This window comes from Typopeltis vanoorti, chromosome 13 (genome assembly GCF_054136105.1).
Source record: "Typopeltis vanoorti isolate ZY-2024b chromosome 13, IOZ_Tvanoo_1.0, whole genome shotgun sequence".
Taxonomy (NCBI): Eukaryota; Metazoa; Arthropoda; class Arachnida; order Uropygi; family Thelyphonidae; genus Typopeltis; species Typopeltis vanoorti.
In genome coordinates this window covers 73454200-73481922 of record NC_143561.1, presented here as the reverse complement: position 1 = coordinate 73481922, position 27723 = coordinate 73454200, and the positions used below count along the sequence as shown (strand labels likewise).

At 35.8% G+C, this 27723-nt stretch overlaps 1 protein-coding gene across 5 annotated transcripts in view; it reads left to right on the top strand.

Annotated features, from left to right (window-relative positions):
• Oseg6 (intraflagellar transport protein Oseg6) overlaps positions 1 to 27723 on the top strand; it is a 745559-nt gene that overhangs the window by 600364 nt on the left and 117472 nt on the right. For 4 of the 5 annotated variants that reach the window (XR_016549279.1, XM_090403102.1, XM_090403101.1 and 1 more), the window contains 2 exons: positions 20017 to 20113; positions 21495 to 21619. Coding sequence is in view for 4 of the 5 variants with exons in the window: in XM_090403102.1 (XP_090259228.1) it covers positions 20017 to 20113; positions 21495 to 21619 (222 nt within the window). In the remaining variant the exon portion in view is untranslated. Of the gene's footprint in view, positions 1 to 20016; positions 20114 to 20246; positions 21620 to 27723 lie in introns of those variants that run through there. The other variant, XM_090403104.1, reaches the window with a different exon arrangement.

The following is a 27723-nucleotide window of genomic DNA, read 5'->3' as shown; positions in this document are numbered from 1 at the left end:
AGTTTGAAAACAAGAGTCAAACTTTGATGGCTTAGTGGTGATGAAAAACATATGATGAAGTCATGTGCAAAAGATAGAAAAATTAGAACTCATGGTCAGACGGTCGAATTCCACATGATTGAGGTAGAGCTCTCATAGTATTCATCTATAAAAAAAAAGGAAAATAAATCAGAATGTTAGAATTACAGATGAATTTTCCTGCTTAGTGTTCCTGGTAAGGTTTTTCTAAGTAAGTTTTATATATTTGAAAAAGACATAATATGATCTCAAGATAAAAGCTGCTTAATATGTTATAATTCTTCTTCTCTCTTCTATCATCTATGTGGACGATGATGAGGCCGAATGAACTCTTTCTGTCCCGGGAGAGTCCGAACAATTCTGCAACGAGCACATGGGATGTTGTACATTCCAGCATGTTTGAACAAAGGATTAATGTCTTTTGGTGATCTTAAAATGTGATGGACAGCTTGACCAGTTTGAACGCAACTCTGATGTTGAAAGGTTTAAAAAGTTTTGCGACCTTCTCGGACACTGTACCTGCATAAGGAATAACTAAGGATGAACTGTATTGAGTGATGGTTTTGTGGGGATTTCCTTCAGAACCCCCCCCTCCCCACACACACACACCCCACCCACACACACACAACAACAACCGACCATCACTCAATGCAGTTCATCCTTAATTATTCCTTGTGTAGGTACAGTGTCCAAGAAGGTCGCAAAATTTTTTGAACCTTTCAACATCAGAGTTGCGTTCAAACCGGTCAAGACTGTCCATCATGTTTTAAGATTGCCAAAAGACATTAATCCTTTTTTACAAACATGCTGGAGTGTACAACATCCCGTGTGCTTGCAATCTAAACTATATAGGACAGACATCGAGAAGCCTCGAAATCCGAAAAAAAAGAACATATAGGAGATGTTAATAACAACAAAACAGACAACTCAGGTCTAGCCCATCATTTCACGATTACTAACTATACCATTGATTGGGATAGCAGCTCAATGAAAGGAGCTGCTATCCCAATCAATGCCTCTTCTAAGTAAGCCTCTCTTTACCTAGAAGAAAATTTCCATTGTTTGAAATTTCAAAGAAGCTGTTGTAGTCCTCCGTTCTGGAGAAAATCTTAACAGAAACCAGGGAATGATAATAGCTGACATATGGAAAACCTTAATAAGATCACTTATTCTGCCAGAGTTTAATTTTGCTGAAAACTACAGAACATGCTCTCATAAGAGTGACAACACAACATGCTCCATGCGTGTAATGTTACGCGTTCTGTTTTAATGTTTAATTTATACGATAGTATTACTCCATTTTCTCTGTACTAGCCATTTTCAGTTTTCTCTTACTGTTATAAGCCCTGAATATGCCGTACAGCCCTGTCGGCGAAACTTGTTGGTATTAGATGTTTAAAATCATGGTCAATTAAAGATCAATATATATTTCAATTTAATTAGAATCTTCCATCTTTTCTATCCGCATCTACAGTGTGGGTAGAAAAGATAGATGATTTTTTTTTTTTCAGTAATAAAACAGATTCTTAGATCTTGGCATTAAGATATGCTAAAAACACTTTCAACTTATCAAATCCACGTTGTTAAATTTACTTGATAAAAGGTAGAAATACACAAGCAGATTGGAGTCCCAACTATGGGTCCCTCCCTCCACTTCCCCCTCTCCCTCCCTCATTTGACCACATGACTTATTTTTGTTGGTAACCTTCTTAGCACTAATGTAACAGCCATCATCCTAGGATCTGTTTCACCATTGAAAAAGAAAACAATAATGAAACACTTTTGTTAACTAATGCCCCTACTCCTCCTCCTCCCCCTTTTTTTTTCCAAATTCAACAGAATTCTCCATTCACTCCCAAACCCAATCCTGACCAAAACCCGGATCACAAAAAAAAAATCTATTGCCATCCCGTATATCCAGAACTCTTCAGAAATAAATTTCACATGTTCTTTAAAGACATCATACAGTGACTTCCTTTAAACCTTACCAAAACACTTTTCTACTCATCAGAAGATCGTCTTCATCATTTCAATCATCCTTTTGTCTACAAGGTTGTCTACTCTAGCAAACTGACATGCACTTGGACAGCTGGAAAAAACAGCTTCCAGATGAACATACGAATTATGTCCATTATCTACATTACAGCAATTCTGGCTTGGAAGATTGTAATATTGACACAGACCACTGGATCCTATGAGAAAACAAATCCCTGTTATACAGATGCAGATACTTACCTGAAATACTCTAATCTAGTATGAATTCATGAACATTGATTATCACTCATGTTAAAATTTAGTGGATTAAAGACATGTCTATAGATAATGAGGATCTTCTGGGTACACAGACTGATTATCAGTAGCATGATTCTTCAGTCCTAACAAACTGGAAGAACACAGGGGCTATGTTCATTAACCACCTTACCGGCCATTAAAGATCAAATACGCACCCTCAAAAGCTTCGTATCCATCATAAATTTCAATGTAATATCAATGGTATTACAATTTTAATATGCACTTCGCATCCGTGGAAATGTGGACGTATATATATATACGTCCTGATCGGTAGCGTGGTTAACTGCAATATAGGCATTTTGGATTAGCAGACCTTGCCATAGATACAGATCACTGGAAGAAAACCTCTCTCTTATACAGGAGAAGATATAAATCTGAGAGACTTTTCCACAGCATTACCACATATGCCAAATCTCAACAAATTCAGCTGCCTCACTTTACCAAAAATCTGAGAGACCATCAGCATGAAACTTCGGCAAGTTTCCATAATTATATCAATAGAGGGTTAGGACTGTATAATATTGCCATTCATACTCACTCTGTGTTTGCTTTATTAACATTATGTCTGTGTGCACATGCCCATGATCCAAGTGAAATATTGACATAATAATAAATTTAGTTAGTATTTATTATCTACAGATGTGTGTTTATTCCATTAAACTCTAACATGAGATCTGAAATACTGTTCTTGGAATCCATGACAGCACTATAAAATTCTTCAAATTTAAATAATTATGGCTGCTTCAACTTAACCAAAATTTGGGAGAGAGTCATCTTGAGACATTTAACATAATGAGCAAGATCATATCACTGCACCCATAGAGTGCACTAGACAGGATTTTAGGACTGGTCCTTTTACACAACATATTTGTTTGCCATCTTGTCGATGTGCCTGTGTGCACAGGTAGAGCATATATCTTTTTGTCCTTGAAGATGACTTCTTGAACAAAGTGAAATATTAATGGAATAATAAAATAACATTCCAATAAAGAGAGGAAACGAAAGAAACCTTTATGTTGCTGTTTAGAGGAGAAAACATGTCTAGGAATAAATAATTAGTGAAGTATTATCCTTAGACATGTATTTTCTCCTCTAAACAACAGCACGAATGTTTCTATCATATATCCTCTCTCTTACATTGATTACTCAAACTTTGAAACCACATTCCCTTCCATAACTTATTTTAATGGTATTACAATACCAGATGAATTAAATTATAAAAAGATGTTTATTAACTGGTTTATATTTCACTGGATTTCGAAACTACCATTTTCTGAGCAAAACAGCATGTTACAGTTTTTACAAAACAGTGAGCAGGGTAATAATTCAAATTGTTTCACTTACAATTCAAACTGTTCAATTTCAAATTACTGGTTAAAAATCACATCCTTAAAAAAAAATTCAGACATAATGGTTAGTTTCGACATCACTTCTTTATTTACTAATATATCACTAGCAGTCACTTTAATAAAGTCTAACTTCTCCTCTGATATCTTTGAATTATTCATTACTATGTATGCAGGTTACCTTACTTAGTAAGCAAAATTTATAAACATAGATTTTTATGTTTTTAATCTTTACAGATTAATAGATACTGCAATGTGTTCCTTCACCGCTATAGCTAACATTTACATGGAATAATTTGAGAAAAAATAGATACTACAGCTACATTTTTAAAATTACTTTCATGGCTTACACATGTAACAAAACTTTTATAGAATTTATTCAAAAACTGCAATATATTTCACCCAATTTTATGCAGACATTGTCAGAGAGATAGACCTTTAACTACATTCAAAAGATGAATCAAAATAATGAGTCCTAAATTATTATTATTATTATTATTATTATCCTTAGATCCCATGGGGTCACAGACTCGTCTAGGAGGTCCCTTTTGTCATACACACAGCTCATCATACTATGTCTTAAACACTTTCAAATTCTCTGCAGACACCATGCTCTCAGGTAATGCATTCCAATCGTTCACAACTTTTCGTGCAAAAAACCTGCTTCTCACTCAATTGCTTCACCCTGATTTTATGAAATGATTTTATGAAAAATTATTTCATGATGTTATGAAAAACCTCTTCAACATTAATCCTGTAACAACCCCTTACTAACTTGTACATCTCTATCATATTACTCCTCCTCCTATCCACTAGACTGCAAATTGCATCATCTTTGCATCATCATATTCAACACTTCAGAGATATGAAACTATTTTAGTGAGTCACCTCTGGACCCTCTCCAATATCTCATCATCCTTTTGAAAACCAGGCGACCAAATCTGTGCACAGTAGTGCATGTGTGGCCTAATCAGAGCCTTATACATTGGAACCAGAATCTCCTTACTTCTACAAGTCAGAATCCTCTGCATCGTTGAAAGATTTTTATGTGTTGTCCTCAGATTTTGGTAATATGTCTTCTAAATTTCTAAACTATACCCCCACCAAGAGTACAATAATAAATTTAGTTTAATCCTTTATCCAAGTGTGAGCAAACAAAGTTTGCACCTGAAAGTATCTTCAGGACTGGGGTAAGGTGGTACAACACCGGGCGACTCGTTGCAAAGGTGGAGCAACTAACATCACTCCTATCTCAGTATCTCCCATAATGCAAAACACATCTCCTTGCGGATATCTTTCTCTAAATCCAGAGTCATTTATTAAAAAAAAGGGTGGCACACCATTTGGCAACTCCTATAGGTAGAAATGACCTGCTAATGCTTCTGCCTGGTATCTCCACTTGGGCCTGGCTCCCACTGAAGAGACCTCAATAAAGGTTGAAACTAGTCTGGGTAGTGGCCCTTCCCTTAATGCATAACATTAGACATATCCGCAAGGAGATGTGTTTTGCATTATGGGAGATACCGAGATAGGAGTGATGTTAGCTTGCTCCACCTTTGCAACGAGTTGCCCAGTGTTTTACCACCTTACCCCAGTCCTGAAGATACTTTCAGGTGCAAACTTTGTTTGCTCACACTTGGATAAAAGATTAAACTAAATTTATTATAGTCTAACCAAGTGAAGAATAAACTTTCAACACCAACAGTACATTCTGCATTCCATCTTTGTTTTCCAAATTGTAAAGCCATACATTTTGCAACATCAAACTTAGTGTCCTCATTTCTGTGCCCATTCACTCAGTCTATTCAAGTCTTCTTGTAAGGCCACAACATTTGATATCATTAATATACAGATTAAACAAGAATGGCCCTAAAACAAACTCCTCCCCGAGACACATCACTAGTGACTTTTCTCTTCCTGGCTATTGCTCCCCCCCCCCCCCCCATACACAACTTGCTGATACCTATCAGATAGTCAATCTCTGATCCAATGGACTAGTCTAATATTCAACCCCATCTTCTCTAGTTTGACTATCAACTTATCATGCAGTAATCTATCAAAAGCCTATGCAAAATCTAAGTATACTACCTGTGTATTCATCTCTTTTATCCAATGAAGCCATCTTCTTCTTCTTCATGTAGCTTCCTCAGTGAAAGAGTGCAGCACCATGTCCTTCCAGTTCTCTCTTTTGGTGGCTTTCCTTTTTGTTTCTGCATAGCCATGTGATCCTGTCCACGATCTTATATCTTCAAGCCATGTCCTTCGTTTTTTGCCTCTTGATCCTTTTCCCATAATTTTGCCTTCTAAAACTGTTAGTATCCTCTGTCCTGCTGAACCTCTCGGTACATGTCCTGCCAGTCTCATCTTTCTCTGGATCATTTCCTGTAATAAAGATCTCTCTGTTCTCATTTTCCATAGGACATCTGTATTTGTCATATGTTCTGTCCATGAGATTTTCAGAGCTCTCCTATAGTACCACATTTCAAAAGGCCATTATCTGTTGTTTTACTCTCTTCTTGAATATCCAGGTCTCACTTCCATATGTGAAAACTGGCCATACTAATGTAGTTATCATTCTTTTCTTTGTCTCAATACCCACAGAACTTCTGAGCAGATTTTTATTTTTCCAGAAGGCATCTTTAGCTATGGCTGTTCTTATTTTTATTTCTTTATCTTGCTTTCTATCTGCAGTAAAGTAGGTGCCTAAATATTTGTTCAGTTTTCATATTGTTTTTGAATATTTCTGGTTCGGATCTGTTTTCTTTTGAGAATTTCATAAATTTGGTCTTTTTTGCATTTATATCTAATCCAAACTCTTTACCTTCTTCAATGAAGCCATCACCTTATTTTAATAAATAAGTAGATTACTAAAACATGACCTCCCTTTAACAAATCCATGCTGTCCATCAAAGATAATACTATTGTTGTTGTTGTTGTCAAACCAATTCTGTATCCTGATTCCCACCAACCTCTCCTACACTTTAACTGCAACACCTGACACACAGATTTTCCTATAGTTTGATGCTTGAATTCTGTCACTTCCTTTATGAAGTGGTGCAATCTTGCCTTCTTTCCATTCCTTTCGAATTGACCTAATGCAAGACTTAAATGAAACAGATATGTCAAGGCAGATGTCAACTCTGTGGCACATTCATTCAAAATACACAGTGATATATCATAAAGTCCCATAGCCTTATTAACATCAAGTTTACTTAATTCCCCATGTACCTCTTCCTTGCTCATAGTTAGGTCTCTCCTCCTCATTATCTGCTGCTGCTGTCAAACTCACCATGATGGCACATTCACAAGGATGAAGGACCTTTAAAAACCGCTCGTTAAATATCTCAACTATATCCTCCACATCAGTTGTCCTTATACCATTTTCTCCATTCATTGCCATCCTACCATAATCATTCTTTTTTTTTTTTATTTCTTGGCTACATATCAAAAGAACTATCTAGGATTTTTTTTTTTACTCCAATAGCTAACTGCTGCTCATACTGAACTTTTGCTACCCATACCAACCGAGTCATCCTCCTTTCCTGTTCTTTGTATTCCTCATGGAATTGATTATTACTACTACTCTTCTTATGTTGCCTCCATAATGCTTTTTTCTCTCTCTATATTGCATGCTTAATTTCTTCATTCATCTATTTCACTCCTACTTTATTTAACCTTCTTACCTTTGAAATACATTTAAGCATTGCTTCTACTAGATAGTTCTTGAATATCATCCTGGCAGCATCGAACTCCTTTCCACACAATTCCCAATTCCATACTATAGCTGCAAGTTGTCTCCTGAGCTTATCGTAATTACCAGCCTTGTAGTTCTACATATACTCTTTCCTCACAAAAAGTCCTCACATGGCTGGCAACAACTACCCAAGTCATCACTTTATAGTCACTCCCTCCAGTTGGGGAGAGTGACCATAAAGTGATGACTTGGATAGTCATCCAAGCCGGCCTGGTTGGCCGAGTGTTAAGCATATCCGCCCCCCCCCCAAAGGCTGCGGGTTCGAATCCCGGGTCGGCGGTAGATGGTGTTGGTGTAGATCAGTGATGGCAAACCTTTTTACCCAAGTGTGTCAAACATCTTCTTTTTTTTTTAAAAATATTGATGTTGTTGATGTGCCACTTGCATATCTGCATTATAAATTTAACTACATAATCATAGATGGTGACTTATACATATCATATTAGGCTATTTATTTAATAGGACATTGATATAAAATCTATGACTTCATATTATACAATTAATTTAATAAACTGAAGTTACAAACTTACGTTACATTTCATGACTTTTCTGTTGCTGAGTGCTGGTAGAAAGTTGCTTTATAGAAGGGCTATAGTGTGTACATTTTAATGCTACACAGGCAGCACTCAAATCATTACTCAATCTATTTCTCCCTTTCGATTTGATATTATTTAAGGCAGAAAATACAGTTTCACAAGAGTATGTAGAAGAGAAAATTGTTAGAAGAGCTTTAGCAAAGATTTTAAGAGCATGAAAATTTTCGGTAAGCTTTCGGAGCTTTTTGGGTGAAGGTGAGGTATTCGTTGTTATACAGAATTTATAGGGTCCCCCCCCCCCCCTACCAGAAACTCAACTTTTTCATCCGAAACAAGCAAACTTGAAGTCAAGAATACTTATAGAAAAAGAGCTGGGCACCTCATCCTGGCGTTGTTTCGAAATCTATTGCTTAGAATTTCACAATCTGAATTTTTACACGCGCTTTCATGCAGACGTTCCCGCTCAAGTTCTTCTAATTCATTTCTAAGAGCAATAAACTTTCTTTTCCAGATAGGATTACACTGGAAGTCGGCTAGTTGCATTTCAAGATCTTTTAAATCCAACTACTCAAAGCCATCTAATTTAAGATCCATGAATTCTGTTTCATCACGATACTTTATGAATTGGATTATTTGTACTTTATGAATTGGATTGTTTGTTCCAACATTCGAAATTGCTCAAATCTAGAAGAAAACTGCTCAGTTACTGACTTTAGAACTTCGATAGATTGGTTGATATGTTATTCACGATTTTTGGGGCTGGTTTTGTTAAAAAAAATTTTCACTTTTCGGAAATACTTAAAATTGTTACTTTCTAAATAACGTTGAAATATTTTGAGTTTATTCTCAAAGCCGAAACCTACCTTCGCCTTAACTGAGAGCGATCTTACACAATTTATTGCAGTTTTTTCATCAGAATACCAATATTTTTCAACATCCAAGGTGTGTCACCTGAAACCCTCAAGTGTGTCAGTGCTGACACATGTGTTATAGGTTTGCCATCACTAGTGTAGATGATGGATGTAGTTGAGTGGTAGTGACGGAGAGTTGTGGACTAGGTGCCCTCCCTCGATGAGTCCTTGACCTCCCTGGAGGTGCTGTGTGATAATAATAATAGTTGTCAGCCATGTGAGGACTTTTTGTGAGGAAGGGGTATATGTAGAACTACAAGACTGGTAATTATGAGAAGCTCAGGAAACAACTTGCAGCTATATATCTTACTCACTCACCATCAATAACTCTTTCACTATATCCTCTACACTCCAGCTTCTTATGATGTTGCCGTCACAAAGATGAAATACCCTGATGAATTGCTCATTGAATACCACAATTATATCCTATGCATCAGTGACCGATCTACTGTTGTCAACATCATCCTCCCATAGTCATTCTTCCTTTTAATTGCTACATATTGAAAGAAATCACTAGGATTTTTCTTGGCTTGATTGGATAATTTCTCCTCGTACTGCAGAAGTGCAATACGAGGAGAAATTACTTCTGCACATCTGAGTCACCTTTCTCTCCTGCTCTTTGTACTCGTCATGAAACTGATTATTATCAACATTCATCTTGTATTGCACCTACAGTGCCTTCTTCTTCCAGATTTCATGCTTAATCCTTTCCTTCATCCATTTTACTCCTACCTTATTTAGCCATTTCACATTTGGAATACACTCAACATTGCTGCTACTGTTAAATAGCTCATGATCAATGTATAAGCAAAATCTGTTTTCTTTCCACTTCATTCCTGTTTCCATGCTAAAGCTATTAGTTGACTTCTAAGCTTTTCATAATCATCAGCCCTTTAGTTTCACATATATCCCTTCTTCACAGAAGTTCTTATATGCCTGTTGGCAACACAGGTAATCACTTCATGGTATTTTATTTATTGTATGGCATGTACACATGATTAAAAGACAATAAGATAAAATACACATGAATATATAAAAGATACACACATATGATAATATAAATAAAAAGTAAAACATCTACATTCAGGCAAATGCAAACACGAAATTTATGACAAGCATCAGACAGAAGATTAATCATATTTTAACATTTAGGTTTTTAATCCAATTTTTAATCCAATTTTAATCCAATTTTTAATCCATATATTCCTCTGGGGGATAGGTTAAAGATATCCTTAAAGCCACATGGATATGCCGTCAGCTCACATTCCTGTACTATATGGCGAATGGTTTGGGTCTCGGCTCCACAGGGCAGTGGGGATTTGGTATCTTACCCCACTTTGAAAGTAAGTCTCCACATACACCAATGTCTGTACAAATCCTGTTAGCCACCGTCCATATATTCCTGGGCAGGTCAAATCCAGATGGTTTTTGGAAGATTTTTATGTAATTACGAACTTCAGGTGATACTGCTTGGGACCACAGTACATCCCATCTACTCACCATACTGTCATTCTGGCTAAGAAGATTACAGGCAGTTTTTATGGCAGGTCTTCTGGATTTTAGTCTATTAGATAAAACATCTGGAATAAATTCATATATTGGGAGGTTTTGGTTATTTAAAATTCTTTTATATTCACGAAGCAAGGCTTCCTGTCGTCGCAGTTCTGGAGGAGCAATATGGCTGAAAGTGGAGAGCCATTGTAAGGGTGTACTCCTAATGCATCCCGTTATTAAATGCAATGTGGAGTTAAGTTGAGCATCTAGTTTATTGACATGGTAACTATTGAGCCAGACAGGAACACCATACTCTACTGCACTGTAAACTAGACCCATGACGGTGCATTGCAGAGTTGTGGCATTGAGCCCCATATATTATTATTATTATTATTATTATTATTATTATTATTATTATTATTATTATTATTCGTGACACCTCCAAGGAGTCCGAAGACTCATCACGGGAGGACACATACAACTGTCTCAACCACTACACCAAACCTCTACTACGAATTATCTCCATCAATGCCATCTACCGCCTACCATAACTACCACAACTAGTATTTTTGTCTGTAAATTGCGTGTGTTCTGAAGGGCCGATTTGTCTGTATGCGGGATGAAAAACCCGAGTTTCCAGGAGAAAAAACCCTGCTTATAGTACAAAGCTTCTGAACTATGTTATTTCTGGTGCAAACTTTAGCAGTGATATTAATCATATGACAGAGTTCTATCCAGAGTTATTCCCAGATATTTAGGTGTCGTATTAAATGAAATTAACGTTCCATCAGCATATATCTCTCATTTTTGATTTACAAGTTTGTTATTGAAAACAAGAACATTCAGTTTTACCATAATTTGATGTTAATCTCCATTTTTTATAGAACTGCCATAAAGCCGACTGATCATTTGTCAATATTTCTTCAGTTTTTTTTATAGACTTGTCGCTGATTGCCAAAGCTAGATCTGCATAAGCATTCCTACTGGCCGTTTCAGGAATATCTGCGATGTAAAGGCCAAAAAGCAGTGGTACGAGCACCGAACCCTGAAGTAATCCATTCTTAAGCACTCTCTGTTTACTGATGCTTCCTCCAGTGACTACCCTGAAACATCGATCACATAGTAATTTGTTTAGGAGATGACCCAATATTTTACATGTGATGACCTTAAGAAATTTAGATATGAGTCCCTTCCTCCAAACAGTATCGTAAGCTGCTGTTAAGTCAATAAAGACTGCAGTAGTCTTCAGGCATCTTTGAAATCCTGCTTCAATGTAGGTTATTAAGCTGAGAACTTGATCTGTGCAGCTGCGATCTCTTCTGAATCCAGCTTGTTCTATTGGAACAGGTTCCAAAATTTTCTCACTGATCCTATTCAATAATTTGTAGGTTGCACCTAAAAGGGCTATAGGGCAATAGCTTTCAGTTCTGTCTGCTGGCTTATCTGATTTTAACACAGCAATGATTTTTGTCCTTTTAAATTCTTTAGGAACACAGCCACTTTCAAGTACAGTGGTACCTCAACTTACGAACTTAATTCGTTTCTGACTGTGGTTTGTATCTTGAAACTCAATTTTCCATTATATCTTATGGGAAATCAATTAATCCATTCCCAGATTCAAAAATTCAAAAAAAAAAAAAAAAAAATCAAAAGAAAAAAAAAACTATTCTCAACTAAATGAAGAAAATGCAAAGAAATGGAGAAGGAGCATTTTTACATTATAAATATGCATTTTGTATACCATTACATATTAATTTTTATTTATGAAATCTTTGGTTTTACATGATTAGTATGAAAATCATCTTCCATTAAATTGTAAAAAAAAAATCAATTTTCTTGTGGCTGGTTTTGTGGTTCAGGAGTTTTCAATTTGTTATCATCAGTTGCTTCCTTTTGTCTCTTAGGTGAGGAAGGCTTAAAAAACCTATCCAATGTTGACTGAATCTGTCATTCCTTAACACCCTCCTAAAGTGATTAATGACATTGTCATTGAAGATATTGGTGGCTCTAGAAACAACACCTTGATTTGGATGCCACTTGTTAACCAATTCTTGCAATTCTCCCCAATTTTATCACTTGTTGGAATTGCTCCCTTTTTGTTGCTGTCTTCTTTGTCCTCTGAAGACATCTGCTTTTCCTCCTCATCCCTTTCTTTTTCCTGCTCTCTTCTTAACTCCTGTAGCTCTTCAGTGGTCAGCTCAATGTCGTGCTCCTCTACATCTGCTTCATCACCTTCCAAATGCATGGTCTTGCCCAGGGAGACAACTGTATCTACAATGTCAATTTCGATTTCAGGTCCTTCCAATGCAGTTCCTCGGACACAGTTAGTTCATAACTTTTTCCAGGTTGATTTTAGAGTTCTCACAGAAACATCTTCCCATGCATGACTAATAAGATGCAAACAATGAAGAATCTTGAAGTGATTCTTCCAGAATTCCCTGAGGGTTAATTCTGTGTCGGTGATAACTTCAAAACATCTTTGGAAAAGAGCTTTGGTATAAAGCTTTTTGAAGTTGGAAATAACATATTAATCCATTGGTTGTAGGAGTGGTGTGGTATTAGGAGGCAAGAACTTAATTTTGATGAAATTAAACTCTTCATCCAAATCTTCTTCCAACTGTGGTAGATGTGCTGGTTTACATTGTCCATTATAAGAAGAACTTTCTCAGGCAGACTCTTTTCTTGTAGATACCATTTCACTGTGGGAGCAAAGACCTCTGTCATCCACTCACAGAAGAATTGCCTGGTTACCCAGGCTCTGTTGTTACTTCAGCACATAACACTGAGTTTGTGCCTGTTAACGTTCTGCTTTTTAAAGACTCCAGGATTTTCAGAGTGGTAAACCAACAGAGGTTTTATCTTCAGGTCACCACTGGCATTGGCACAAAAAAGCAAAGTTAGTCAGTCTTTCAATGCCATTTCCTCCTTAGTGATGAACATTCTCTTAGGCATTTTCTTCCAGAAAAGCTCAGTTTCATTGCAGTTGAAAACTTGTTCTGATCTGTAACCTTCTGACTCCATCTGTTTCTGAAATATCTTCATGAACCTTTCAGTGGCTTCTTTGTCAGCACTAGCACCTTCTCCATATCGACCATCCTTTGCTAGCTTTAAACGCCGGCAAAGGTTGGTCGATTGGTAGAGCCTCTGCTACTAATCGCTCAATTAAGTAAGTTTGAGCACGGTTAGTAGTTGGAAAGGGACCAATCGTTCGATGCTGTTGGCACACTCTCCCTCAATGAGTCCTTGGACTCCTTGGAGGTGTCAAATAATAATAATATTAATAAACTCTTCACCAATGTCTTTGCTACTGCTAGTTGATGGCAAGTTCTACGAAAGACCTTTGTAAATAGTTTGAGCTTGTAAACAGATCATGTTTTGAGATACACTATTCTCCTTTCAGTTGCATGTCATTAATCCAGACAAGTAGTCAAGTTTCCATTTCTTCCATAACTTTATTTCTTCGAGATGACACGATACATACTCCTTTGGCCACATCCAGTTCCTTATAAAAATCTGCTTTCTTCACAATTGTAGCTATGGTGGATTTGGACAAGTCATACTGCTTGCACAGATCACTTTGCCTCACTCCTTTCTCATATATTTTTCCACAATCTCTTTCTTAATTTCTATTGTGATTTTCTTCATCTTTTCTTTCTTAGTTTTCTTTGACCCCATGTTGAAAATAATACACTGATCAGTGAAATGACGCTTATCTGGTAGACTATTCAGAAAATAAATATGAAGCTACAATAAAACACGTCACTTATAAAAAGAAATACATACAATACACGTAATAAATACAAACTTAAAAAATCTTCACTTTGTGAAGATTTTTTTAGGTTTGTATTTATTACACACATACTGAAATAGATACACAGAAAAGAAATAGATACAAAAAAAATACAATGTTCATGCTGAACCATTTACACTAGAAATGGTTCAGCGTGCACTCAGCTAAACGTGCACAAAAAAGTTAATAAAAAAGTATAATGTAAAACAGGCTTTCACGATTCATATCTCAATTCTAGGTTCGTATCTAGAGGTCAAAATGGGATATGAAATGGGATATGCCGGCCTGGTTGGCATAGTGGTTAGCGTATCTGCTCTCCAGCCAAAAGGCTGCTAGGGGTCAAATCCTGCCGTGGGCATGGATGTTTGTGATTGTCTGTGAAAATACTAGTGGTGATGGTGGTGGGCAGTAGGTGACATTGGTGTAGTTGTAGTTGGTGGATTGATGTTGGTGGAGACAGAGAGTTATAGAGCAGGTGCCCTCCCTCGATGAGTCTTTAGACTCCCTGGAGGTGTCACGTAATAATAATCAAATAATAAAATGAAAAATCATATCTCGAAAAGTTTGTATGTCGAGCGGTTTGTAAGTCGAGGTACCACTGTATATCGTTAAAGAACTTAACTAGCCACAATCTTGCATAAGGTCCACAGTATCAGGAATTCATTATGAATATTGTCAAATCCAGGAGTCTTCCCCATTTTGATATTTTGAAATGCTGAGGATATTTCCTCATGGGAAAAAGGCAAAGAGAATTGTTGATTCTTTTGAGTTACAGACTTCATAGCCTTTAGTTCGCATTTTACCTCTTTAGTATGTTCTTTATCTATTGGAGCTCTAGAAAGCAAAACAATACAAGCAGTTATCTGATTGGGATCAACAAGAGGAAATTTCTTTGGTACAGAGGGGCTTGAACCAATCTTTTTAAGCACTGACCAGGCTTCTCTACCAGAGTGTTTGAAATCTATGTTTTCAGTTATTTGAATCCACTTTTCCCTACGAGCAGCATTGAGACTATGGAGCAGTTCTTCTCCTATCTCGGGATCCTTACTTTCAAGGAATTCCCTGATACAGGTATTCGCTTTCATTGGTCCATCCAGGCACGTATTCTTTTTGGTAGCCTCTAGGAATGTGTATTTTTTCCCGCTATAACTACTCCAGTGAACTGTGTATAGTTTTTGTGAGTTGGGGGAATTCTTCTAAGGCATGCATCTAGATCTGCAGTGAAGTTTTCCCAGTCAGCTTTTTGGAAATTCCATCTTGGTCTAGGAAATGATGTTATCACTGGAATTTGGGTTCCTAATTCCATAAAGATGGGATGGTGCTGGCTATTTGGAAAAACCTCAAGAATACGTCTGAAAGTCTGTAGAGGTTGATTTTCACTATCAGTGGAAGCGAATGTCAAATCTGGGTTATATTCCTTATTCCAGGCTCTTGATTTAAAGGTGCCTTTTTCCTTGGCATCAAAAACCAAGTGTTGATCTGTCCATTCAGTTAATATTTCCCTGTTTTGATCATTCCAATCGTATTTCCAAGAAGTATGATGACTGTTGAAGTCCCCAGAGTACACCATTGGGTGGGAGTATGTCTGTGAACATCATTTGGCCAAACAGTTGCAGTTGGTTTATATCCATTCACAATCATAATGTCTGCTATTTTAATAGCGATCTTATGAATTTCGTCATCAGTAGAAGAAGATATCAGCATAGCATTCTCAATATCATTTCGGACATATGTTATGTTACTGTAGCTACGACTGTAAGTAATCCAAGAATGTCATAGCCAGGGATGATTGCTCTAGATTTAACTTGATCTTCAGTTTTGATATGTCTTGAATGAGAAGTAGAATTGAAGTTTTTTTTTTTTTGTAGAAGTTTAGAAAGACATTGACATTTTGATGCGCTAATACCCTCAACATTTAACTGGCAGATACGGATATTATGTTCAATGTTTCTTATCAGCTGGTTCAAAAAAGAACCATTGTGAAGGTTTTGAGTTTCCATGTGTAAATATGGTCAGGAGATTGCACAATGGTCTGGCTGCCATTTGCTCTAGCTCTTTAGCATGACCTAGGGTGCACCACGAGGAGGCGAGCTAGAATTGCACCCCGGATTGCACTCAGAATTGCACTCAGTTGGCAGGAATGCAATTCCTGCCAACTGAGGGAAGATAACACTCCATTCACAATTACATCCTATGATGATAATATCAGATCTAAGGCTTACCCTCCTGTGCCCTCCCTTATATGTATATTGCCTAAGATAGTTGTCCCTTTTTAAGAACTCAAGAAATTCATTTTCCTTATTCTCTGTCTTTACCAACTGCTGAATTTCTTCCTATGAATGATAGAAAGAAATATTTAGTTAGATGTTGCTATAGGATGGGAAAAGTTGAGAGTGGAAACAAAGAAATGTATAAGCTTGATGAGTAAGAGAAGGAGGGATCATTGTTAGTGATTTTAAATGTTTTCAATATCACTATAATTAAAATTACCAATAATGATCACCCTTCTCTTGCTCACCAAGCCTATACATTTCTTTGTCTCTGTTCTCAACTTTTCCCATCCTATAGCAACACCTAACAAAATATTTCTTCCTGTCATTCATCTCCTCCTATCCTTGTGCAGAAATAATTCGTCCATTATCATCATCAGCAGCAGCATATCCCCCCCCCTTCTTGCCCTTTGCATCCTCAAAAAAACATTGTAATATTATAAACTGGTGTGTGACCATATATTTTCTATTACTGAAGATTTTTTGTAAAAAAAATAATTACTAAAAATTGCTTTGAGAAAAGGGAAAGAAAAATTGGCATGCTTGTGTGTGTTTCTAATTTCAGTTCAATGAACACTGACAAGGATTTTATATATTGTCAGCAAATATAAAGTTTAAACTGAGGGGTGTAGTTTTTGTTCTTATCTCTCCTATAGTCACCAAAAATACATTTAAACTGTGTGTTAAAAAAACACATAACACCACACTCACTGTTATCTTTTAAAATAGTCATCTATCTTTTGCTAATAAAAGAAAACTCTGAATCCTGTAATATGCCATTCACATATATTCCTATAAGAAATTGTTGCTCGCAAAATCATGTTTCAAAATTCATATTTTGCAACACTTCATGATTGGATTTAAATCCCATGTGATTTCCAAAAAGTGGAATGGGATTGAAGGATTAATATGGCTGTTTTTTTTTTTTTTTTTTTTTTTTTTTTTTCAGATTTCTTGGAAATAATCTCTGAAATGTAAAGTCCTTTTACCCCCCCCCCCACTTGGAGTGTTATAAATGAATAGGATAGGATGTTAGAATATTTAAAATTCTAAGAATAACTTTCCTTTATGTTACTTTGAAATTTAGGTTTATTTAGGTTTCCTTAAATCTTTGCAGAATGATGTATGTGGAAATGTGTGTATGGTGGTGTGTGTGTGTGGGGGGGGGGGGGGTTGTGTCTTAAAATACATGTTAATTTTCATTTCATGTTCATTTTAGTTGTTGTGCATTATATTATATACCAGGGGTGGCCACAACGTGGCTTGCCTCCACACATCACGCAGCTCTTCACGCTCTACTAGGAAAAAAATAAACAATAAGAGAAGCGCCAACAACAAAAAAAAAGAGGAACAGAATAAAAAAAAAACAGAGAAGAGAGAGAAAAACAGGGTTAATAAAATTACTGCAATAAAAAAGGTTTAATTCGAAATATTAAATGAAGTTTACTTTTAATAATTAGAATAATTTTAAAGTCGAAACACAGTTTTAGTTAACTTATTTACTAGTAGAGGCCTTCCTTGTATCCATTTTCTTAGTAAGCTAATTAAAATTAGGTGTGTAATTAGTCAAAGCAGTTCTTACAAGCTCGTTACAACCTCGCCATGTGCACACTCACTTACTCCCGTACAATCACATTGGTCAAAAGTTGCGGCTCTTCTTAAGTCTTAACAGAATTATTTTGGCTCCAAAAGGATGCATAGTTGCCCACTCGTTATATACTCTAATTATTCTATTTGCCCAGTTCACTGTTTCTCAAATTCTCAGTACTTGCATATCCCCCATTTAAAAATGGGGGTCTGCAAGCATTGCAATTATGCACATGAAGTCACTTCACGACTAGACTGCTTATGAGGGTGGTCTGAAAAGTTCTCGGCATCGTCCATAGATGGCAACACTATCGCCAAGAATTTTTTTTTTCCAAGTTCATAAATCTGTCGTAAGCATCCATGTTAAATTGCAAGTCATTCTATCAAGTGGTTTGTTTTATATAGCTGTCTGAAGCAAAAGAGTTGTCTGTATCCCTTGAAATGGATAAAATTGAGTATCGTCCAGTTATAAAATTCTTTGTAAAAGAAGATTTAACACCAAAAGAAATTCATAAAAGTTTATGGGCACTCTTCTCCTTCATTTTCAATGATTAAGAAATGGGCTGCTGAATTTAAACGTGGCTGTACCAGCCTTGAAGATGATCCACGGGAAGGACGCCCAAAAAGTGTAACAACACCAGAAATCATTGATCAAATGCATAATATGGTATTGAATGACCGGCGAGTCAAAGTGTGTGGAATTGCTGAGACTATAGGCATTTCAAAAGAATGTGCAGGATATATTTTGCAAGAAGAATTGCAAATGAAAAAAGCTTTGCGCAAGATGGGTGCCATGCTTGTTCACAGCAGATCAAAAATGCACTTCGCATGAAAATTTCTGAACAGTACTTGGAGCATTTTAACAAGAATAAAACAGATTTTGTGCATCGATTTATTACTATGGATGAGACTTGGATGCACCATTACACACCAGAATCCAAACAGCAGTCAAAACAGTGGACAGAAGCCAGTTGTTTAGTGCCAAAGAAGACAAAGTCAGTTCCATCAGCAGGAAAGGTCATGGCATCAGTGTTTTGGGATACTAAATGCATTTTGTTTATTAATTATCTTGAAAAAGGTAAAACAATAAATTGGAAATATTATTCCGATCTTTTAACCAGACTAATCGAAAAAATTTGTGAGAAAAGACCCGGTTTGCAGAAGAAACAAATCATCTTTCATCAGGATATTGCACCTCCCCACAAAGGTGTTTTGGCAATGAGAAAATTAAGGGGTCTGCACTATGAATTGTTGGAACATCCACCCGATTTCCCAGATTTGGCTCCCTCTGCCTTCTATCTCTTCCCAAAACTAAAACTCTTCCTCTCTGGTCAGCATTTTTCTTCTAATCAATAGGTGATTGCAGCTGTAGAGGGGTATTTTGCAGATCTTAGTGAGAACCACTATAGGGATGGGATAATTGCGCTGGAGCATCACTGAATAAATGTATTAGTCTTAATGGAGATTATGTTGAAAAATAAAAATAATTTTTAAATTATAAATTCATTTTTTCATTGTTAGGCCAAGAACTTTTTAGACTACCCTCATATATATAGAGGCTAATGATTTCACATCAGTTGCCTTCATATCCCATAATGCAATGCACATATCCTTGCAGACATATATATATTGCTATGGGAATGGTCACGACCCAGTCCAGTTTCAACCTTTATTGAGGTGAAAAAAGTTAAGGGGTAGTACTCATCATAGGCCTAGAATAGTTAGTATAGGGGTGCAAGAGAATAATATGTCCTGTTATAAGTGGTATGCTAAGAAATTATAACATTCAATGAACAAAAGAAATGAATGATAGGCTCAGGGAAGGGAAGGTGGTGAGAAGCATTACACGTAACAAAGTGCTATTGATTTAAACTTTCCTTACAAAATCAGTGCTTTAAGTCTTGCTGCCTTATGCATTTTTCTTAAAGATTTTCTGAAAAATGCCATTAAAATGAATGAAATATTTAATTGGTTATTACATTCAGACAACTGTTTTAGCTTACTCTTTGTCATTTTAGGACTTTAAATACCTTTTCCGTTTGTATATGGCCTTAAAGCAGTATAGAGAAGCAGCAAAAACAGCAATTGTAATTGCCAGAGAGGAACAGAATGCAGGTAAGATTAATCTGGACTGCTTAGAAAAAAAAGTATCTATATACTTTATACACCAGAAATTTAAAAAAAAATAAATTAATTAAATAAATTTAAAAAATTCTCATTTAAAAGACTGCTGTTGTCTTGTTTTCAGTTTATCAAAAGCATGTGATGTGACTACATCAAGATATAATACTAAAAAAAAAACTAGTGATGACTAAGAAGAATGAGACTCCTCCATATTTTTGGTAATGACGTGCAATCATTTTGATTCAAGTTCAGGTGGTTCACTAAGGCTTCAACACCTTCCTACACTGAGGATTTGTTAGTTTCTTCTCTGCTAGAAGAAGTCTCAAGTCTTGACATAGATACAATGGAAAAAATTTAAAGGTTTTGGTTGGACTCCATGTTTTTATGGATTATCAAAAATCCATAAAGGTGCCATTACCCTTCGCCCTATCATGAACTCCATAGATTCCCTAACTTATTGTGTATCCAAATTTTTAGCGTAACTGTTAACTCCACATATAGGAAATTCTCATTCTTTTATCAAAAATTCATATTTTCTAGCAAAACTTAATAGCTATCCTCTTCAAACTACTAACATGTACAGCTTGAATGTGATCATTGTTCACCAATGTTTGGCTTGATATTAATCCTCATCTGATATCAAACATCTTTTCATCTGACAAAGTTAAACTATATTACTTTGTAATCATCCTGGCTGTTCCAGGTATGAGTCACCGTAGCTCAGTCGGTATAGACCTTTGGTCAGAAAGACCTGATTTTGATTCCCTTCCATGACATGAGGAACCTTTATCTAGTCTCTTTCAGCTAAAGGTGAGTTAGGAGTTAGCTGGTCTCATACAGAGATAGGAGGTTTCCACCCAGAAACTCTGGGTTTTTGTTCCCCAGAACAAGCAAATCAGCCCTGTGTACACACAGATTTACAGCCATGAATACTTATGATAGTATGTGGAAGAGATAGGGTCCTCACCACATGTCATAATGCCCATAGTCAACCATGAGTCAAATCATGGTAGTCAACCTCCTAGATAGGAGATGGCACTTGAATGGGATGGGTTCCACTTACAAAAATAAACTCTTCCAATAAATAGAAGGAGCTCCAATGAGCAGTCCACTTTCTTCTCCATTGGTCTGTAAGCAGGATGTTAAAAAGTAGAATGGAAGATGAAGAGGATCATATCTTGGAGTATGTATTTGCCAGTATAATTAAAACATTTGCATTATGCTTTCTGTTCTGCTTAAATCACTTTCTATTTTAGTTTTTGTCTCTTTTGTGTCGTTGCAGTTCTTTGTAATGCATGGTATGGTGAAATATCTTTTCAAAATTCATGTTCTTTTTATCATTTTTTTACACAATCTTATTAATTTATTACAGGAAATTATCGCAATGCTCATGATGTGTTATTTAGCATGTATCAAGAACTAAAAAGGCAAAAAATTAAAGTGCCCAATGAAATGAATACCAGCTTAATGATACTGCATAGCTATATTTTGGTTAAGGTGAGATATATTGAAATTTGTCATTATTCAATAAGTGTTATACATTATTTTAATATACTCAAGTGACTGATATATATTTCCACAAATTTAATTTAGACCTTGTTGAAATTGTTATGGATGCATTTTGGGATTATATTTATTTTCCAATTTTACCTTAAATTTAGGAGATTCACATCCACTGTATACCACTTTTGGATACCTGCTTGTCAACCATCCACTTATCCAAGTCAAGTGTTTATATTCCAAAAATCCATATTCTGTTGATATCCATAATTTGTTGATAGAAGGAAAAGTAGCCACTAAATTGTATTTCTTGAGAAAATTTTAAATGTATTGTATTTTGAATTTTATTTCTTAAATTATATATATTTTTTCTTTTTCTTTTTTTTTAAATAGCTAATGAATAATTAATATCATAATATTTCCTCAGTTATATCATTGCATTGTGGTATATGTAACATCATGCAGCTCTTACTTTTTCAAATCAATCCATTGTTCATGTTTTACTTTGTAATCAACTATTGTCACCACTGATGATGGCCTGTAATATTCAAGCTGAAATATATGGCCATAAATAAATTGTATTACTTACTCCTTGTGTTTTTCATGTTAATTTAAAGAAACCTCTCATGGCACAAGTATCTCTTAAACAACAATTAATAATCATTTATGGGGAAGAAATAACCAAGAAGACTGGTAAACATAAAAAATTATCAGTGTTACAAGGTAAACTGAGTTAGGATTTCCTTTCATAAAAAATGCTGCTATCTCAAGATTATTCCATAGTTTGCAAAGCTGAAGGAAATTATCAAGTCCCAGGTGCTCATAATATCTATATCACTTCAATCCTATCATTCATCCACAATCAACTTTAAGCTGCTAAACATTAACTAGCTATTAATATAAGTCTTGTTTTTAATCTCCAGAATTATATTACAACTGTAGACCTTAAACTTTCTATTATAGTTCTCACTGTGGCTAAATACTCTCTGCTTTATTTGTTTAATAAATACAACTGACATTTAGATCATAAATTCAATTCCCTTGTCACTATGCAAAGCCTAGCTCATACTGTTCCAGAAAATTAGGTAGTAAACATCTCAGGATGCCTGCTAACTGAAAGAGAAATCTTTATTCTTTCAAAAGGTCATGATTTCTCCATAGTTCCTAAAAGGATACCTTACTTAGATTTTCTCTTCAACATTGAATAGAAATTATTCACTTTCTATTCAATGTTGAAGGATGCTAATAAGCTTAATTCAGATATTTCATCTGTCCTACTGAAATAAAAGCATTATAATCCTTAAGATGCAACAGTCATCTCATTATTACACAACAGTAAATTGAGGAGAACAGTCATAATGAATAGTAAGATGGCTGAGTTGTGTCAGGCAAAGAGGTTCAATTTGTAAAACTGTGGGGTGAATTTGAAGGGAAAGTGGAATGGTTTAAAGTTGATGGATTACATTTGAATCTGTTTGGTGTTGGACATTTAGAACGTCTGTTGTTTTCTGAGAAGGCACAGAGTCAAGAAGTTAATATAGAAAATGATCATATGATACTTGTGAAGCAAGATAGCACAAATAAATGGAGTGTACGACAGGAGGAAGATGGATATGAGTTTGAAGATGTGATTGCAGCAGCACAAGATGATGGAATGCATAAAAGTGAGGATGAGACAGGTAGGAATGGAAATCAGAGTCAGGATCAGGGAAACAGGAGTGGTCAGACCAAAGAGAGAGATGTGTTATAGTAACTAAAATAGAGAATGTTAGTGCTGGTAGAATGGCCTCAAATACACACAGGGAATTGTTACGCTTATATGCAATGCAAAGCGTATTTGAAACAAGAGAGCTGAGTTTGTTGCATTGATTGAGGCAGTATGCCCAAAGATAATTGGAATAAGTGAAAGTTGGTTGTCTGAGGAGGATGTGATGTTGAGAATAGAATTAGAAGAATATATAATTTTCCAGAAGGACAGAAATGTGAAAAGAGCAGGGGAATGCTATTAATGATTGCAGAGGAAGTGTGTCTGCAAAGTGCAGAAGTTGATAGTGCATGCACAGATTTTAAATCTGCATGGTGTGAAGTTGAAATAAACAGGTTAATATATCTGATAGGAGGCTATTATAGGCCAGGGAATGCAGAGAATACTAATTGTGAAATGTTTAGGCAAATTAGTTGGGTATGTAAAAAGATGGATTGTGGAAGGGAAGCTTGGTGAAGAACAAGCTAGATTCAGGCCAAATAGAGGCTGTCATGATCAAATTTTCACGTTATGACAAATAGTTGAGAAATCGTGGAAATATAACAGTGATCTGTATTTAAGTTTTGTAGATCTGGAAAAAGCGTATGATAGGGTGCCAAGAGAGAAGCTGTTCAAAGTGCTACAGTTGTATGGTGTCAATGAAACATTATATCAAGGAATACTTAGTCTTTATTTGAGTTGTAAGTCAGTATTTAGAATTAAAGGAAGTACAGGAAGATGGTTTTATGTTAAATCTAACATCAGACAAGGATGTACATTATCCCCTCTGTTATTTATTATCTATATGGATCACATTATGAAGGAAAGTGATATTAAACCTGATATCAAAATTGGAAATGTTAATATCAGCTCTTTGCTTTATGCTGATGATGTTATACTTCTAAATAAATCCATTACAAATCTGCAAGATTCCCTGACTAAATTGAATCACTGTTGTAATAGATATGGTATGAAGGTCAGCAATAACAAGACAAAGGCAATGAAAAGGCAGAAGCATTGAAAATGTCAACTGAATTGCGAATGGAGAAACTATAGAATAATAAAACATTTCAGCTACTTGGGCACAATTTTTAGTGAAGATGGTAAATTAAATATGGAAGTAGACAACAGAATCAATAAAGCTGGTATGGTAGGAAGTCAACTGAATAAATTCATATGGAATAAGAGAGAAATTAGTCAAAACACTAAATTAGTTGTATACAAGACAGTGTTCGAACCAATTTTAACTTATTGATCTGAGAGCTGGGTTAGAAATGAAACACTTGACCAAAGACTAGAGACCACAGCTATGAGAGTTCTGAGAAAGATTAGGGGCATAAACAGATGGCATCAATGGCAATATCGTATTAAAAATGAGGATATTATTATTTTTAGAGGTACCTGTGGCATAGTATAATTATTAAAGGAACATGTAAGACCACAGTAATAACTTTTAATTAATAAGGTACAGATATTTCATACTAAAACTAATAGTACATCTTCAGTGTTACAAACAGTTATAGGAATGGAATACAAGTAACGAACATTTGGTGGATCACCTATTAAAATATAATTAAAATATAATATTTTAATAGGTGATCCACCGAATGTTCGTTACTTCTAAACTAATAGTACATCTTCAGTGTTTGTAACACTGAAGATGTACTATTAGTTTTAGTATGAAATATCTGTACCTTATTAATTAAAAGTTATTATGTGGTCTTACGAGTTCCTTTAATAATGAGGATATTAGGAAAGAACTTAATATTGTTAGCAGAGCTAATCTCAGGTGGTATGGTCACTTGAACAGAATGGGAGAGGAAAGATTAGCAGAACAAGTGTTCTTTGCTAGGTTTGCAAGAAAAAGACCTAGAGAAAGACCAAGATATAGGTGAATTGATACAGTAAAAAGTGCCTTAGAAGATAGAAATATAAGATGTGATAATGTTGGAGTCTTGCCAGGTAACAGATTGATTTGGAGGAAAATTGTAGATAGGAAGTTAGTAATGGTATAAGTTTTTCATGTAGTACTATTATATCCTGTACACCCCTTCAGGATACATATCAGAAATTTGATGATGGTGATATAAAAAGATGGTGATCCTGATGGGAGACTTTAATTACTGGTATATAGACCGGAAGGAGAACAAAGGAGAGCAAGTTTGGGGAATTTCTGAGAGATAAGTATCTTAAGCAGCATGTGATTGAAGCAACTAGAGGCTTTAATGTTTTGGATTTGGTGATAACTTGACAAGATGTAGTTGTTAATGAAGTGTTGACACTGCTGCTAATTGGTGAGAGTGATCATGATGTACTTATTTGGAGTGATGAAACAAGAAAAGGTTACTGCCAAAAATGGATACATGTGGAAGTATAAAGCAGGTGATTATAGAAAGCTCTGTAGTCAGTTAGCATAAGTGCTTTGGGTAGATGAACTGATCGGAAAAGATGTTGACAATGCATGGAAACTCACAAGGCAGTATCTGACAAAAGCAGTGTTTGACTGCATACCAATGGTTAAGCAAGTAAATAGAGTAGGAGTGAAATCAGGCAAGCTCTCTCTGAAAAATAAAATGTTTTGAAGGATGTACAGGACAGTTGGTGGTGATCAGGTCCATAAAGAGTATAAAGCACAGGCTAGAAAGATAATGAATATGGTAAAGAAAGAAAAGGATAGGTGCAGTATGAGAGGCGATTGGCTGGTCAAGTGAAGGTAATTTTTCCACTCTATGGCAAGCAAGAGGAAGAATAATCATGGCAGATTAAACTGGGGGATAGTCATGACAGCAGATTAACGGCTGCAAAGGATATAGTGGAATTATTGCATGAGCACTTTATCAGTGTCTATCATACTGGTGTAAATGACATCATGCAATATATAGAAAAGATGCAACTATTAGGAGAATTGGAAGTGAAAGAATCAGTTGTTGGTTGGGTTGGATGTTAATAAGGCTGTGGGAATGGATGACATATATCACCATGTATTGTTAAGGAATTTGCACCACAGTTGGCTATGCCCTTGGCTGGTTATTTAAGGAAAGTCTTGCAGTGGATGGGGGGGTTCCTAAGGAGTGGAAAGAAGACAGAATAGTACCACTCCACAAGCATGGTTTAAGACTGAAGTCTCCAACTGTTCTGTTCTGTTCTTGGCCCCTTGCTGTGTAACTTGTTTGTAAACGATATGTGACTGGGGATATTCAGCTGTTTGCTATGATGAAAAGTTGGGAAGAATTATAAGTAACATTGTTGATGTTAATACTCTTCAGATAGATTTGAATAGATTTTTTTCTTAGAGACAAAGGGACGGGGTTGTAGTTTTAATATCAATAAGTGCAACATGTTGCATTTTGGAGTGCAGAAATATGAGAGTGGCCTGAAAAGTTCTCGATCTCTACCATAAATGGCAACACTATCGACAAGAGCTTTTTTCTAAGTTGGTACATTTGTCATAAGCATCCATGTGAAATTGCAAGTCATTCTATCAAGTAGTTTGTTTTATACAGCTGTCTTAAACAAAAGTGTTGTCAGTATCCCTTGAAATGGATAAAATTGAGTATCGTGCGGTTAAAAAATTCTTTGTAAAATTCTTCATAAAAGTGCCCATAAACTTTTATGAACTTTGAAATTCATTCAAAGTTCATAAAAGTTTATGGGCACTCTTCTCCTTTGTTTTCGTTAATTAAGAAATGGGCTGCTGAGTTTAAAGTGGCCATACCAGCCTTGAAGATGATCCGCGGGAAGGACGCCCAAAAAAAGTGTAACAACACCGGAAATCATTGATCAAATGCATGATATGATATTGGATGACCAGCGAGTCAAAGTGCATGAAATTGCTGAGAATATAGGCATTTCAAAAGAACGTGTAGGATATATTTTGCATGAAGGTTGCTCACAGCAGATCAAAAATGTACTCGTATGAAAATCTCTGAACAGTGCTTGGAGCATTAAAATGCTCATCTCTATGGATGAGACTTGGATTCACCATTACACACCAGAATCCAGTGGACAGAAGTCGGTTGTTCTGCATCAAAGAAGACAAAGTCGGTTCCATCAGCTGGAAAGGTCATGGCATTGGTGTTTTGGGATGCTAAAGGCATTTTGTTTATTAATTATCTTGAAAAGGGTAAAACAATAACTGGGGAATATTATTCCGATCTTTTAACCAGACTAGACGAAAAAATTCGTGAGAAAAGACCACCCAATTTGCAGAAGAAAATAATCATCTTTCATCAGAACAATGCACCTGCCCACAAAGGTGTTTTGGCAATGGGAAAATTAAGGATTCTGCACTATGAATTGTTGGAACATCCACCCTATTCCCCAGATTTGGCTCCCTCTGACTTCTATCTCTTTCCAG